This window comes from Cynoglossus semilaevis, chromosome 19 (genome assembly GCF_000523025.1).
Source record: "Cynoglossus semilaevis isolate Cse_v1.0 chromosome 19, Cse_v1.0, whole genome shotgun sequence".
Taxonomy (NCBI): domain Eukaryota; kingdom Metazoa; phylum Chordata; class Actinopteri; order Pleuronectiformes; family Cynoglossidae; genus Cynoglossus; species Cynoglossus semilaevis.
This window is the reverse complement of record NC_024325.1, coordinates 13540360-13554690: the sequence shown is the minus strand read 5'-3', so window position 1 is coordinate 13554690 and position 14331 is coordinate 13540360. Positions and strand designations below refer to the sequence as shown.

Sequence of the window (14331 nt, the reverse complement as noted above, 5' to 3'; positions counted from 1 at the left end):
AGCACGAGATCCGCAAACTGACCGGAGACATGAGCTTCAGCATTCCCTACTGGGACTGGAGGGACGCCCAGAACTGCGATGTGTGCACAGACGACCTGATGGGGGCCCGCAGTCCCCATGACGAGAACCTTCTCAGTCCTGGATCAGTCTTCTCTTCCTGGAGGGTAAAAAAAACATATGTTTTGGTTATTTTATAAATATGTTACAGCTTAGTCATTTTCAGTGTTAATGTGGAAGCTGCAGCTTGATAGATGGTCTATCACAGGGTCACAGAGACCCACACTCCTGTGTTCAGGTTATTAAATTAACATAGTGCCAACATTATTATTATTATTATTGGGTTTTTATTAACAATTTGTATCTGTTTTTAATATATATATATATGTCCTTAAAATAAGGTCGCGCTTGGAGTTTAACAACTTTGTGTATTTGCCCGTCAAGGTTCTTTGCTCCAGGGCAGAGGAATACAACGCCAGAGGTGTGCTGTGCAACGCTGAGGACGAGGGCCCGCTGCTCCGTAATCCCGGGAACCACGACCGTAACTTGGCAGAGAGACTACCAACGTCAACTGAAGTGGAGTTCACTCTGGGTCTGAGTAACTACGATACTGGACCCATGGACCGCAGCGCCAATATGAGCTTCAGGAACACGCTGGAAGGTCGGCACGAATAAAATATTGTAGAAATACCAGACACGTTGTTTAAAAAATAAATATATATATATCACCTGTGACTAACGCTCCATCTAACGGTCTAGTGATTAGGATTCGGCACTCTAACTGCAGGTGTTGACGTCCACCCAGAGTTAACTGCGCAAGCGTACAATAGCCAATTTGCGACCGCACACACGGACAGTTTTCTGCTGCCCTGACCGTTATACAAGATTAGTTTCTTGCATTTTTAATACTTTATATGACCAGTATCCAATGCATAGGTTTGACAGTCAAATCATTTCAACTTGCCACGTGCATGAGATTGGGTCCCGGGTTCTATTCCCGGTCAGGGTAAATATACTTTCTTTAATTTTAACTTTAAAGTTAGCTTTGAACGTCCAACAAATATCCCCAAAAAATACAGTGAAATTATAGAAGTTGTGTCAATGTCAATAGTCAAAGGTTTTAATGTCTCTTCTTACCTTGCAGGTTTGGGGAACGCTCAGACCGGGCAAGGCAGCAGTTCCCTGCTGGGCATGCACGCATCTGTGCACGTGTTCATGAACGGATCCATGTCCTCCGTGCAGGGCTCTGCCAACGATCCCATATTCATGCTCCACCATGCTTACGTCGACAGGTAAGAGTCCGTCCAACATCAGCTGTTCCACGTCACTGCACTGATGCGGCTCTGTTGTTGTTCACGAGGTCAGGACAAAAATGTGAATTAGCTTCAAGTGACCAACATGCTGAACAGACAATTTTTTTTTTCTTTTCCGGGCAGCATTTATGAACAGTGGCTGAGGAGACACCAACCATCACCATCCCAGTATCCAGAGTCCAATGCCCCTATTGGTCACAACGGTGAATACCACATGGTGCCCTTCATGCCCCTCCACAGAAACAGAGACTATTTCATTTCCAGCAAAGAGCTTGGCTACGAGTACTCCTCCCTGCTTGATCCTGGTAAGTTAACTTCCATGACGATGATCCCTGACATTTGTTCTACTCCACAGCAAGAGAAACATTTTACTTTTTTTTTTTTAGCTCAGAGGCTGTCAGAATACATGCATCCATACCTGGAGGAGATGCAGGACATGTGGCCCTGGATGTTGGTTGCAGCACTGGTAGGAGGAATAGCAGCAGTAATCATTGCTGCTGCTGCTCTCAGAGTGAAACGGAGGAACTCCAGAGGAAGTCCATGGATAAACTTCAATGGCCTTGAAGAAAGACAGCCCCTTATTCCCAGCAATAAACCCAGAGACGTTGACTACCAAAACTATCAAACCGCGATCTAACACTTACATACGTACACATTGTATGGGTAAACACATGGTGCTCTCATGTGGCTGTGTACCAGCGACTTCACATGTGCTGCTCAAGTCAGCCATGATTCTCAGGCTTTTCAATCAAGTAATGATTTCACCATTTGAATTCACATAAGCACTAACATTTGAATTTACTGACAAAGTTTTTTAACCTACTGTACTATAAGTTTTTCCAGCTGCCTCACTGTCTGTCAATATATAATATTGAAGGTTTGTTCTGGGTTGTTTTTTGTGTGTGTGTGTTTTAGTAAAAGACGCCCCTTAGCTTTAGAGGAAGGTTATAAAGGTTTCACGACCCGTGAAGCATTCCAACAATTGTCAGAAAACCTCTTAGGTTAAAATCCATATACCTACAGCTTTTTTATTCTTTTGCAGTAAAAAACAGATCCCAAAAGGCGAACCTTAAAATACTGCAAATTGCAGTTTAATCAGCTGGAGCGAATCGTTACCTTGGCAACAGCATAGGACCAAGACAAAAACAATTTCAATAAAAAATAAATAGCACAGAAAGAAAAACGTTTTGTTAAATTCTAGCAGAAAATGTCAGCACATCACTGTGACAAAAACAAGAAGGTGCAGTTTTTTAGTGGAATCAGAAAAGAAAATAGTGAAGAGAAACCAACCTGCTGCCCAGAGGAAAACTTTTGTAAGAAGATCCAGGTCCTGGGTGTGGCTAACCTGAAGCTGTAGTTCCTGCAAACATATTAAAACATGACACGTACTACTTCAGAGTTTAGTTCAGTATTCTGTCCTCAGTGTCGTGTATTGGTTTAAGACCTTTCGGCATTTGATAAAGTCACTGATCCTCTTAGTCTCCTTCCAAAATAGTCACTGAAAGGTCACTTACAATCTACTTACAATCATGAGAGACATTTCTAGTCTCAAGGCTCCAGTGGTCAGAAGACTCTGCCATCAACTGACGAAACCATGGAAAAACAGCTGCAGCAACTAGAACCAGAGAACGGGGACAGCTCCTGGTACTCTGAAACTTTGGTGCAGGAAGAAGTGAACAGAATGGAAATGATGGAAGTTTCATGCATAATTTGCCCCCGCTAAGTCGTTGGGCTACAAGGAACAACTGTACAGAACAAGATAAAGTAACAACAAGATAATTTTGCATAGTCTTTACAAACTATTCTGACCAACAACAACCGACAACAGAAGCTTTTTTTTTTTAGATGCTAGTTTTGTGCATCACAGGAAAGAAATGCTGCAGCGCTAACACAACCTGTTGTCGATCCTTGTTTATAAAGAAAGTTACACAGATGGTTGAGCACAGAGCCACACAAACTGATGCCAACAGCAAAAGTCTGACTTTTAAAATGCAACACCAAATCGGTGCCTGGTTCTTTAAACTGGGATCACTAATGAATTAGACCGTAATCTCATCCAACCAAATTTATTTCCAAGTCTCCAGGGCCTTGACACATGCTGTCAGGACTGCTTTTTAATAATACAGTACTCTGCTTAAAATGATTGATATTCAGATGTAGCTCTGGGATTTTACAGTATACATTCTCATTAAAAAGGTGCAGCGTTGGTGATGAGGACAGATAGTGCAGTGATCATTTGGAAGCGAAGCTCGTATAAAATATACAGTACATTAGTTGGAACTGTTTTAAAAACCTGTGGAAAATCTACATTTTCTTTCACTGGAATGAGGCATTTGTGGGAAGAGAATTGTGTCAAACATGAATTTCATTTGAGTATGTGCTATAACACTATTATGAATAATCTTATTAATACTATCATTAATAGAAATTCGTCATTGAGATCTTAGTTCCACAGATCTAATGGAGACAAAACACAGCAGTTTTCTAATCACACAAATGCAGGTAGACCTTTAAATTATAATGTGGACACAATAATGCAAGACTTCACACAACTGATGAAACCCGCCAAAAAACAAATATAAAAAAAAAAAACCAATAAGAATGCCACATAAGAGAATGTGATGAGAAGCATGAAAAGTTTGGATGGAATAATTTTCTTATAGAAAAATAGTTCGAAGTAGAATGCGCTCAGAACAGAGGTCCTTTTGGATGAGCTGTCCAAAAAAAGGCATTATGGGTGTCAAAACAACCTGGTCCCATTCTGGGCCCCTGACATACAGTATCTCAGTGCAGATAAGTCTGATTAAAGGTTGTAATAAAGTCAGGGATCCCCCTAATTATTTAGATCTCACCTGAAAATCTCTTTGAAAACCACAAATTTTAGGTGAATCACAACAATAAAATAATAATGAACATATAGGACACAAAATTGAGAATAAACGAGCAAAATGGTGGCTGTAAATGTTGAGGAATAAAGGCTGAAGTTCCATGTCAGCAAAAGAGGAGACTCCTAAAATACGAGCAGAATTGTCTGTGCTGCCTAAGTTTCAGTGAAAGATGGAAAATGTGTTCTTAAATTCTTTATCATTCACTTTCACTTTCACTATCAGCCTCTTCTTCTGTCTTCTTCTCATCCTCTTTGGGCGGGGGAACAGGAGGAGGAAGGTCCAGACGAGCCCACGACATGGGCTCCGACTTCTTCATGGCAACTTCAACCTTAGCCGCCATCATGTTCACTATACTTTTATTCACGTCGATCACCTGTGGCAAGAAAATAAGTCAATAATTTTTGGTGTTCAGAATGAAATATATAGGACTTTAATTTACAAGTGCAACATGAGATTAAGATAAAAACAATAGAATGAAATATATAGGATGTTAATTTTGTGCAACATGAGATTAAGATAAAAACAAAAAGAAATTGAAAATAGCAGCTTGAAATTATATCAAGGTAAAGAATACCATACAATATCATATACTACTTAAGGTGTGTCAAAACAAATACAATTTAGCCTAAGGATGGTGTTCTCATTCAATCAAAAAAAAAAGAAAATCCCCAGAGCTTTCACCAAATGAAAAAGGGTCAGGATTAAATTGAAAGTTAACAACCAGCAGTGGTGTCAGGAGAGAAACTGGCTAAACAGATAAAAAGAAGAGAAAAGGGATAAGAAATGTCTTTAACCAATTAAAGAGAGTTTCTGCTGTTCTATTTTATTTGTCAACTCCAGCTTTGGCAGCAAACAAAAACACATCAAACTAAGCCTCACACTGACTGAAAAAAAGCAGCTGTATCATTTTTCTGCTATAAGGTGAAGACAGATAAGTTGGCCTGACACACAGCACTTCATTAGAGGCAGCCTCACTTTAATTGGTGTTGTATATTTAGGAGTAAATTAAGCTGCCTTCAGGCGTGCACTGAAGTGTGGACATTTGCCTACATTTTTTTAAAGAAATCCACAGCCTATAGTTTATTTTGCCAACACACAGGTCAGACGTCGAGGAAATGTCTGAGTGAATTATAAAAGGAGTCACCTTTACCGCTAAGTCTATCTTTGTTGTAATACATGGTTTTGAAACAACGGACGTCCTTCAAAATAAAATAACCTTTTAGATTTTTAGAAGTGATGCTGTACTTACACCCCACAGGCTGATTTTCTGCTCAAATACCTTTTCTCCGTCAAATATAATATGTATGTTAAGCTGGGGAACAGAAGAGGAGATTGTTAAGAAGAAGGAATATTTTGTTATTTAGTTAATTCAGCTATTTTCTTTTCCCTCACCGTAGTGCTGTTTGCATCCACAAAGCTCAGCTCAGGTACAGCGTTTTTAGCGTAGATAGAGATGATGACCTGTGACCCCGTCTGGTGCCAGTCAAACCGACATGGAACCACTTGTTTATCCTGCAGAAAGATTTTCATGCATCACACTTCTCTCACTGAAGTCGCAGCCCTGGTTTGCACCACATCCAGTGGTTGGGTGGAGGGTGAGAAACTTACAGCATCTTTTTTCCTCCAAAGATGTGTTCCACTGGTGCAGCCTTCCTGAGAGAGGAAGGTGTTAAAGTCAGAAGTTTTCCTTTTACAGCAGCTCCAGTATTTCATCCTGGAAGATAAAGGAAAGGATGCAGACCAGGTCAATGAACAGGTCCCTCAGGAGGCAAACACACATGCTGATGACCCAGTGTTTCTGCTATGTAAGCAGTTAACAGTTTGTTCATATGCCTCTCTGTCTAATACTTACAAACACACCGTGATCTTTTAAATATGCTTACCCTTCATGAAAAATGGGACATCCAGAATGGTAAAGACAAACGTCTGAGTCACTGGAAGGTCCTTCAAAACTCTAAAGAAACCAACAGAAGTTATCAATAATATACACTGTTCATAAATTGTAGATTTGAGTCTTCAGTGTGTCAAAATGTTTTATGTTCATGAATTTCATCCATCTGTAGAATATCTGTCAAGGGCCAATCAGTCATTAAATAGGTTTTACATGATCAGATTTTAAAAATTAAAAAGCCTTATTAAAAAAAAGCAAACATTAGGAACTATAATGTGTGTATTTACATGCAACTTCATTACTAAGAAGCTGAGAAAATGCAGTTCTTACAGTCTCAATTCCGATTCAGAATATTGTGTGCACCCCTCACCTACAGCTGCTTTGCCATTTTTTATTTTATCCTTCAAATACTGTCAGGCCCCAGAAAAACTTCCATGCATGCAAACATTTTCTTCTTTAGGCTCCAGGCATCAGCATATTTAATTCACATTATAGTAAAGGCTGCTTGTAAGTGCCAAGTCTCGGCTTTAATTAAGTGTTTTTAATAAAGCAACTGCGTGGGGGCTATAAGCCTTTAAACAAATAGTGCTCAAAAAGGGAGGGAGGGAAATGTGTTAACTGTCCAATTACTTCACGTTTTTCATGTATGCAAATTGGATTTGCTCCTGAAATTAAAACATTCGACCCAGTGTAGTCAAAGCGTGGCAAAAGTGTGAGTTTTGTAACGCTTTTCCAAACAACCCCAAGTCAATTTTCTGTGAATTTTTTTTTTAAACAATGACCTACTTTGGTGCAACCTCCGTTTTTACAGGATGTTCCAATTTTGATCTCGTCGCTGTCTTCCTCTAAAAGATGGAGACACACACAGTAACAAACAAACTCTGAAGAGTGTCAGGAAACATCGAATCCAGTTATGACACATTGTCCTGTTCCTGTCAGCTTGATATGAAGTACCATGATGTAAATGACAGAGATGGGACGATGTGGGAAATATTTCATTAACTTTCCCCGTCAACATGACCTTCTCTTATACTCTAACAACAAGCAGATGCTGATCCATGATGGAGAGCTGCAGTAAAAAAAATTACAGGGAAAAAAGTGAGACATGTACAGAAAATAAGATTCATGGAGATGAAAAAGGGTTGAAGCTTGAGAGAGCATTAAACTTTGACTAAAAGACTAAAGGTTAGCCCATAAATAATACATTATAAGATAGATTAATAAAAAGGTCAAATGACAACCAATAGTCAGTGCAGGAAGATGCTTATTTATACATGGCAAAAATGTAACACCATAGTCTCATCTAAATAAGCTAAAGAAGAACATACCATCAGGCGTATTACTTATTTACAAAATAGGGTAAGAGCTAAAACTTGTTGCATGTTTCTGAAACACTTTATCAAACACATTGTAATTCACTCAGTGGGAAAATGCAATGGAACATTTTACAGCAATCAAACAGATTTTCTGAAATGAAAATCTCAGCCTCACCTTTCTTCTCTGCTGCATCTTCGGTCAGCTTCAGTTTCTCCAGTGCCTGCCTCAGAGAAGCAGATATTTTATGCTGCAATCTCACCATGGGCTCATCTGAACTGCAATGGTTACAAATAAAACACATTAACAAAGTCACAGAAAAAAAATCCTTCATCAGGTGAAAGGTCTTGTAGTCTATTGATAAAGTCATTAGACAATTAGTGCTGCGGAGGAAAGTGAGCTAAAGACCAACAGACTAGATGAAAAGAGTTTCTTTGTTCAATAGTAATCTCTCCAGTGACTTCAGCAGTGCTCTCTCTTTTGAACTGTGGTGAGAAGCACCATGGGTAAAAGACTACAGATCGCCTTTGACTCTTCTTTGGATGCTCAGAATTTCTTTGATCATTCCAGCCTTATTCTAATCTCTTTAATATTGCACCTTTCCTTTTATGAATCCCATACCATATTTTGAATATCTAGCTTCAACATTCAGTACAGACAGACACCCACATACTGAAATGAAAAAAAGCCCTGGAATGTCATAGTGAGTTAGCAAGTAAAATTGCTTAAAGAAACCCAAAAGGGAAACCAGTCAAGAGGCTTAAAGTTATGCACAAAGTATAGCAATATGCAAGTGTCAAAGATTTAGTTTTTAACTGACTCTCTATGGCCGTTTGGTTCCAAAATTCAATTACCTGCATGTTCATACCACTGCTTTAAAAAAACAGAACAAAAAACAAAATGAATAGCTTAAAAGCACATGCAGTGAAAACAACCTTGGTCTAAAAATGGCCTTCTGGGGCTTTGGTGCACAGATGATGTACTCCTTATACTTTGGTTTCTGGTCATCTCCCTCTTTTTTTTCTCCTGAGGACGTGACGTCTGGTTTCACCGGCTCTGGTGGCTTCTCCTTGTTATGAGGACCTTTGGTGCAGCCCTGAGAGAAGAGCAGTGACTATAAACTCACATACAACAAATGCTTATCTCAACAGGATCACAGTTAGAGCAACACCGGATACATGTGAACACAATAGACAATAGAAACATGACCACAAGGGATTAAAATGGACGGAGGACGACTTACAGCAATGCTGAGGAAGTCTGAGAAGTCGGTTGTTCTTCTTTTGCAGCAGGACCATCCCTGGAAGAGATTGCACAAGCAGTAACTTTAACTTTACGAGGACAGGACAACAAAACGTGAGCTGACGGTGCGTTTTCAGCCATTTGTACCTTCAGTGCATCGTGGAAAACGGGGACTCCTGGATGATAGGTGCAGGAGTCTGTAAAAAAAAAAAAAAAAAAAAAACATTAAATAACTAAGAGGAAAAGAGAATGTGACAATAGTGTTTTCAGCTTAACAACAATGGCAGTGAACAACATACACACTTGACTGTTTGCAGATTGGTAACTTCTCCAGCTAACTTTTAATGAATATCTAGTTTCGTGATGTATTAAGCCCTAATTGGGAAAGACTACAAATTAATTTGCTCAGTGTTGCAAAGCCTGGTTGTATAAGAAACACAAGCAACTTCACTTTCTTAGTTTGAAACTTTTAAGGATAAAAAAATGAATAAGGACGTTTTGTTTTTTAAAAATATGAAGCTCCTTTTAACACCATTATTGTGAACTTAAGACCTTAAGACCTGTCAAAATCAGTATGTGAAATGTTTTGGTCTGTTTGTGCTTTCCTTTGACAGACTATATTCCACAGTGAATAAGGATGTTTTGTTTTTTTTAAATATGAAGCTCGTTTTAACACTATTATTGTGAACTTAAGACTCTGTTTGTACTTTCCTTTGACAGACTATATTCCACAGACTCAGCATCAGGGTCAAACTAAATAAGAGATCTGTACACAACAATACTTTTTAATAGAAATATAACAGGAAATTAATACACTGGTCTATAAAATTTTAAAGGATATAAATAAAAGAAAACTGCAAAAGTGATCAATAACAGAAACTGAAAATAATGTGTAAATTGCAATAGTGAATAATTAAAGTGTATGGCACTGTGGTAAAATTAATGTTGGAGTAATGTTTTCAGATGACTAATGCTTAACCTAATATCAGACGTTGTGCATGATAAAAATAGGATATTGGTGAGCAAATTCAATCAATTAAGGATAATTGTGAATTGAGACACATTGAAAAACAACTTAGGGCCATAGAAGTACACAGAATGTATAAATCCAATAACAAAAACAATATACATTTAGAAAAGATATCTATCTGAGGATACCTCTACTTTACATGTTTGACCAAAACTTTACCATTAAAAAGAGCTCTATAGCCTTCTACATTAAATTTACATTTTAAAGTAAACATAATATCCACTAGGGTAAAATGGATTACAAGATTTGCATTTGTCCTGGTCAAGGGCAGAATATTTGAAGATAAAGTAATTGGCCAGACAGAATGATTCCCCTTCCCTTCAAAGAAAACCAAAGGATTTAGGTCTGCTTTCAAAGCAAATTATAATTATTATTATAATTTTAGATGTGCCTTACTCAACAAGTAGGGCACAGTTAACGTTGCTATTATTTCAGGAAACATTCTTAACGGACAAATCAGTCTGGCATTGGAGAAGCTTCCATGATGAGAGACCAAAGATTTCCAACAAAACTCCAAGTCCAGTCCGCTGGGACTTCACATTGAAATGAATAGAGAAATTTTGGTGGATGACAAGATAAATGAAGGATTATTTTCGATACAGTGCAGCCTGAGCCTTGGCCGATTTGTGCTAATACCATAGATAAAGATCTGCGACAGAAAGGTAATAGTAATATACATTACAGTTATGAAAAGGGGCATCCTATTAAAATGGAAATTAGCCTCTACTCCTCTAGGGAGAAATCTTCCATATCTTACAAATGAAAATAAGGAGCTCACCGCAGTTTTGGCCATGGCAGAAAAAGACAATGGTATTGCCTTCAAAGTTAAATTATGTTTGATAAGCTGCCCGTCAAGAACAAAGATCTACTGGATAAACTGTAGACCTTTGCAAAGAATTTTAAGATAAAGTAACTGTTCAAAATAGTCTGGGTGCACAAGTTACATTGCTGAAATATCAGATATGGACACAAAAGCAATGACAATTTTGTTTTCTCTCTACCACTGTTATGTATTTGTTAAAAACAATACAGAACACAAACGTAAGAGGTAACATTTTTAGCCAGATATTATGTTTAAGGTAAGATTAGTATAAGTGATTCCTAAATGTTCTAAAAAAGAAAGGAAAAAACGAAAAAGAACTGAATGAGAAAGCTCCAAGACAATAATACATGTCAGAATTATATCTTGGTGCCATATAGTCATAAAGCTGTACGACTGAAACAACCACAAACATGTATTCAAATACTAAGATCACAAAATAAGATTGAGATTAGGAATCCCTTATTCATCCCACAGTAAGGAAATTCACAATTTAACAATTTGCTAATTACCCACAGGATGATATTCTAATATTTTGATGTATTTTAAATAAAAATATTTTTTGTGCAGAAGTTTCGTTCTGACTAAAAGGTAAACGACAAGGTGTAGCGGAAGTAACTACTCGGCTCTCGATTTTCTTTTTTAAACTGACCCTTTTTACATTCTCCACAGCTGAGCATATTCATCCAGTCTCGGTCCCTCCTTAACCTCCTCTACTGTAACACCAATAATTGACAAGAATGACACTTTCTTTGGATTAATCCTTCTTTACTGATAGGACACTAGAACAGTATGAACTATATAAGGTACCCTTTTTAAGGTAAAACAATGAACTGAACATCGTCGTTTTCTAATATCCTTTCTAGTGTCCGTTCTTAGACGTACACACTATTACCACTACTGAAAACATATCTGATATTTGGGGATGTCGGGTAAATATTGCTGTAATTATATTTCTACTATCCTTTCTAGTGTCCGTTCTTAGATGTACACACTATTACCAATACTGAAAACATATCTGATATTTGGGAATGTCGGGTAAATATTGCTGTAATTATACATTACATTACGAGTCTTTAGAACTTTCGGCGTTTCCGCTGCTCCGGACACTTGAAACGCTTAGCATTAAACGTCATATTCACCACAGATACCAAGGATGATACTAGCAACAAGCATCGCTGACACTTAATTTTAAACCGTGTGTTATCAGCCTAAACAGAAATTCATTTATTAAGCCATAACACTGTGTTATCCAGTGAGCTAACTTCAGGTTAGCTTCCGCTTATCCTGTCGGGTCTGATGTCTATGGAAATTTCTAGATGACCACAGGCTAGCATGCTAACACACCGGGTGCACTAATAGTTGAACTCATACAAAGTACTTACCGTCTGGGTTGTTTTCCGGGTCAAATCTCTGTCCACATCCCTTATTATAACATAAGACGGACATAGTGAACGAATAAAATGTCAGAACTGGTAGTAAGGTTTAAAACGAGCCGTAAAAGACCTCGTGTGTAAGAGTCAGGCACACAAACACCGCTGCAGGAGCTCAAACTGATAGCGACTTACTCTACAAGTCGTTAAACGGTGTAACAGGCTCGCTACCGCCACCTATTGGTTTAGATGTTCAGGAAGACAAAACAACCACCTTTCCATTTGTTATGTCTGATCAATAAAATCAAAGGAAATACGTTGTGGATAGTTTAACCCACAACGGGTTAATCAAAGCGTTTTCTTTCTTGACACTAAACCTCAATCTTTTCTATTTCTTTTTTACAGGAACTGATTGTATAAAGACTTGTTCAATGGTACTCTGTGTAGAATTTAGAAACATTTGGTGTCCTTAGCCTATTTAAACACAAATACATGTAAACATATCAAAGTGCTTGATTCATGTAACTGCAGCATAAACATATTAGAGCCTTAGTACATCCATTCAATATACATTAGAGCCTTAGTACATCCATTCAATAATCATATTCTGCAAATAAAAATCAAAATAAAATCTAACCAATATACAACCAATATACCAATCATGCAGTAAGCAGTACATTCAGGACTACTGTTTTAAAATAAAGGATAACGCACACGTACTTTAGGTAACAATAGGTCAGTAACATATTGCAATAGAGTTTTATTTATTTGTTTGAATGTAGCAACTGTTGGTCAAACCATTGTTTATGGTTTAAAAACATCATGTTTAGCTTTAACAACACAAACACAGGAATGAAATGCATACATGGTAAATGGTGTTATATCAGTAAGAGAAAAGAAAAATAATATGTATGCCGACAGTTATTGTTTATGTCAGGCGTTTAAAATGATAATTTCATGTTGGAAGAAGAGTTACAGTACAAATACAGTTATGGTGTCAGTGGTTGTGTTCATAATTTCATTTTATAACCTATATGACCAAATCTCTTTTTTATTATTATTAACTACTACTGTAACAGTTGAATAAACTTTGTTGAGTAAACTATATTTTCTTAAAACTGCACTTTGTTTGAGTCATGAGAGTCTTTTCTCCACTTTCTTGTTGCTTCTCTTCACACTATTGATTTGATTTATGGTCTGCGCAAACGGCGGATCTATGTCGTCTCTACTTTCCAGAACTCTTATACCCAACTGACGTGTTGATGAATGATGTGACTGTAAGACACTGAAAAAGATAGTTTAAGAAACGGAGTTGAGTGACCTTGCTTATATATGAATATCGAGATGATATCGTATATTAAAAATGGAAAACCAAATCTCATTTAGGGTTATTACTTTTTTCATTCATCATCATTAATCATAAAAAATTCAGGCATGTTCTTTTACATCTCTGCAGACGAGGTTGTACTTTTTCAGAGCACTACCATGGGGTTAAAAGTATTGTCTTTGTGTTGACTTCCAGCCACTGTCGTATTGGGAATTTTTCCCCTGACTGGAATAGAGTCGGCAACCCCGGCTAATTAGTGCTCTCTGTATACACCTGTGCGCTGAGCATTAATGTTCAACGGCATGGAATAAAATGCTTGGAGACTTATAAAATGTGTCCACATTTCATTTGTGTACAGCCTACTCACCCACCCAAAGGTTATTTTTATTGCCCACATTCTTGCTCCACTATGGGTCTGTGTCCTTTAAAGTTAGCTGAGTAATTAGTCAGACACTGTTTCATTCTAATATCTACAGTGACATCTCTGCTGCCTGTACTTGCTTGGCTGGCCTAGGGGTTGGTTTTGGCTTGCAACACACTCTTGATAACTTGGACTTGTATTTTGTCAAGCATATCCACCAGAATTATTTTGTTAATCCATAAATCCATATACATACAGAGCAGTTTGCCCTCGTCTGACCCGTAGTGATATTTATAGCTTTCTGTGATTATTTTTTTATTTTAATTCTCAGACCATGTTAAGTTTGTATCAAAGAGAATTAAATGAAACTCATTAAATAATTCATTCCCTCCAGAGCACTTCTTTACAACTAAAGGCTTAGTTTAGAGCAAAGACTTTAGATAAAAATGGACAAAGCCGACTATACTCATAGACGAAATCTTGTGAAAAAAAAGCTCTGCTGTGGAAACGAAGGCTTGTGTTGTGATTTATATTGTCAATAAACATTTTCTTGATACTGTTCTGCTCCCAAAGGATACTTTTTAGGTCATATTGGTATTGTGAACTATTTGAAGGTGAGCTACCCTTTGTATCCCTTTACATTCAGTATTATATGTACACAATTCCAATGGATGGTTCAACAACCACTAACTTAAAACCTGTCAAAATGATTTCTTTATACCTCATATCATATTACTTTTAAAACAACCAAAGACACAGGGTTTACATGTAAATC

At 37.5% G+C, this 14331-nt stretch overlaps 2 protein-coding genes across 2 annotated transcripts in view; one reads left to right on the top strand and one right to left on the bottom strand.

Moving 5' to 3' along the window:
* Positions 1-3213, top strand: part of LOC103395402 (tyrosinase-like) — a 5491-nt gene extending 2278 nt beyond the window's left edge. The window contains exons 2-6 of the mRNA XM_008333108.3: positions 1-164; positions 442-658; positions 1142-1289; positions 1434-1615; positions 1697-3213. The exon at positions 1-164 is cut by the window's left edge and continues 44 nt beyond it. Of these exons, the coding sequence (XP_008331330.1) occupies positions 1-164; positions 442-658; positions 1142-1289; positions 1434-1615; positions 1697-1947 (962 nt within the window). The 3' untranslated portion in view covers positions 1948-3213. The remainder of the gene's footprint in view (positions 165-441; positions 659-1141; positions 1290-1433; positions 1616-1696) is intronic.
* A 147-nt stretch (positions 3214-3360) lies between these two features.
* On the bottom strand, positions 3361-12101 carry chordc1b (cysteine and histidine-rich domain (CHORD) containing 1b). Its single transcript, XM_008333090.3, has 11 exons — positions 11881-12101; positions 8793-8842; positions 8647-8703; positions 8339-8499; positions 7581-7681; positions 6876-6934; positions 6082-6152; positions 5807-5912; positions 5591-5710; positions 5448-5510; positions 3361-4571 (listed from the first exon to the last, which is right to left on the bottom strand). Exons 1-11 carry the CDS (start codon positions 11942-11944, stop codon positions 4395-4397), a joined length of 1029 nt encoding a protein of 342 aa, XP_008331312.1. The 5' UTR covers positions 11945-12101; the 3' UTR covers positions 3361-4394.
* Positions 12102-14331: the final 2230 nt, after the last annotated feature.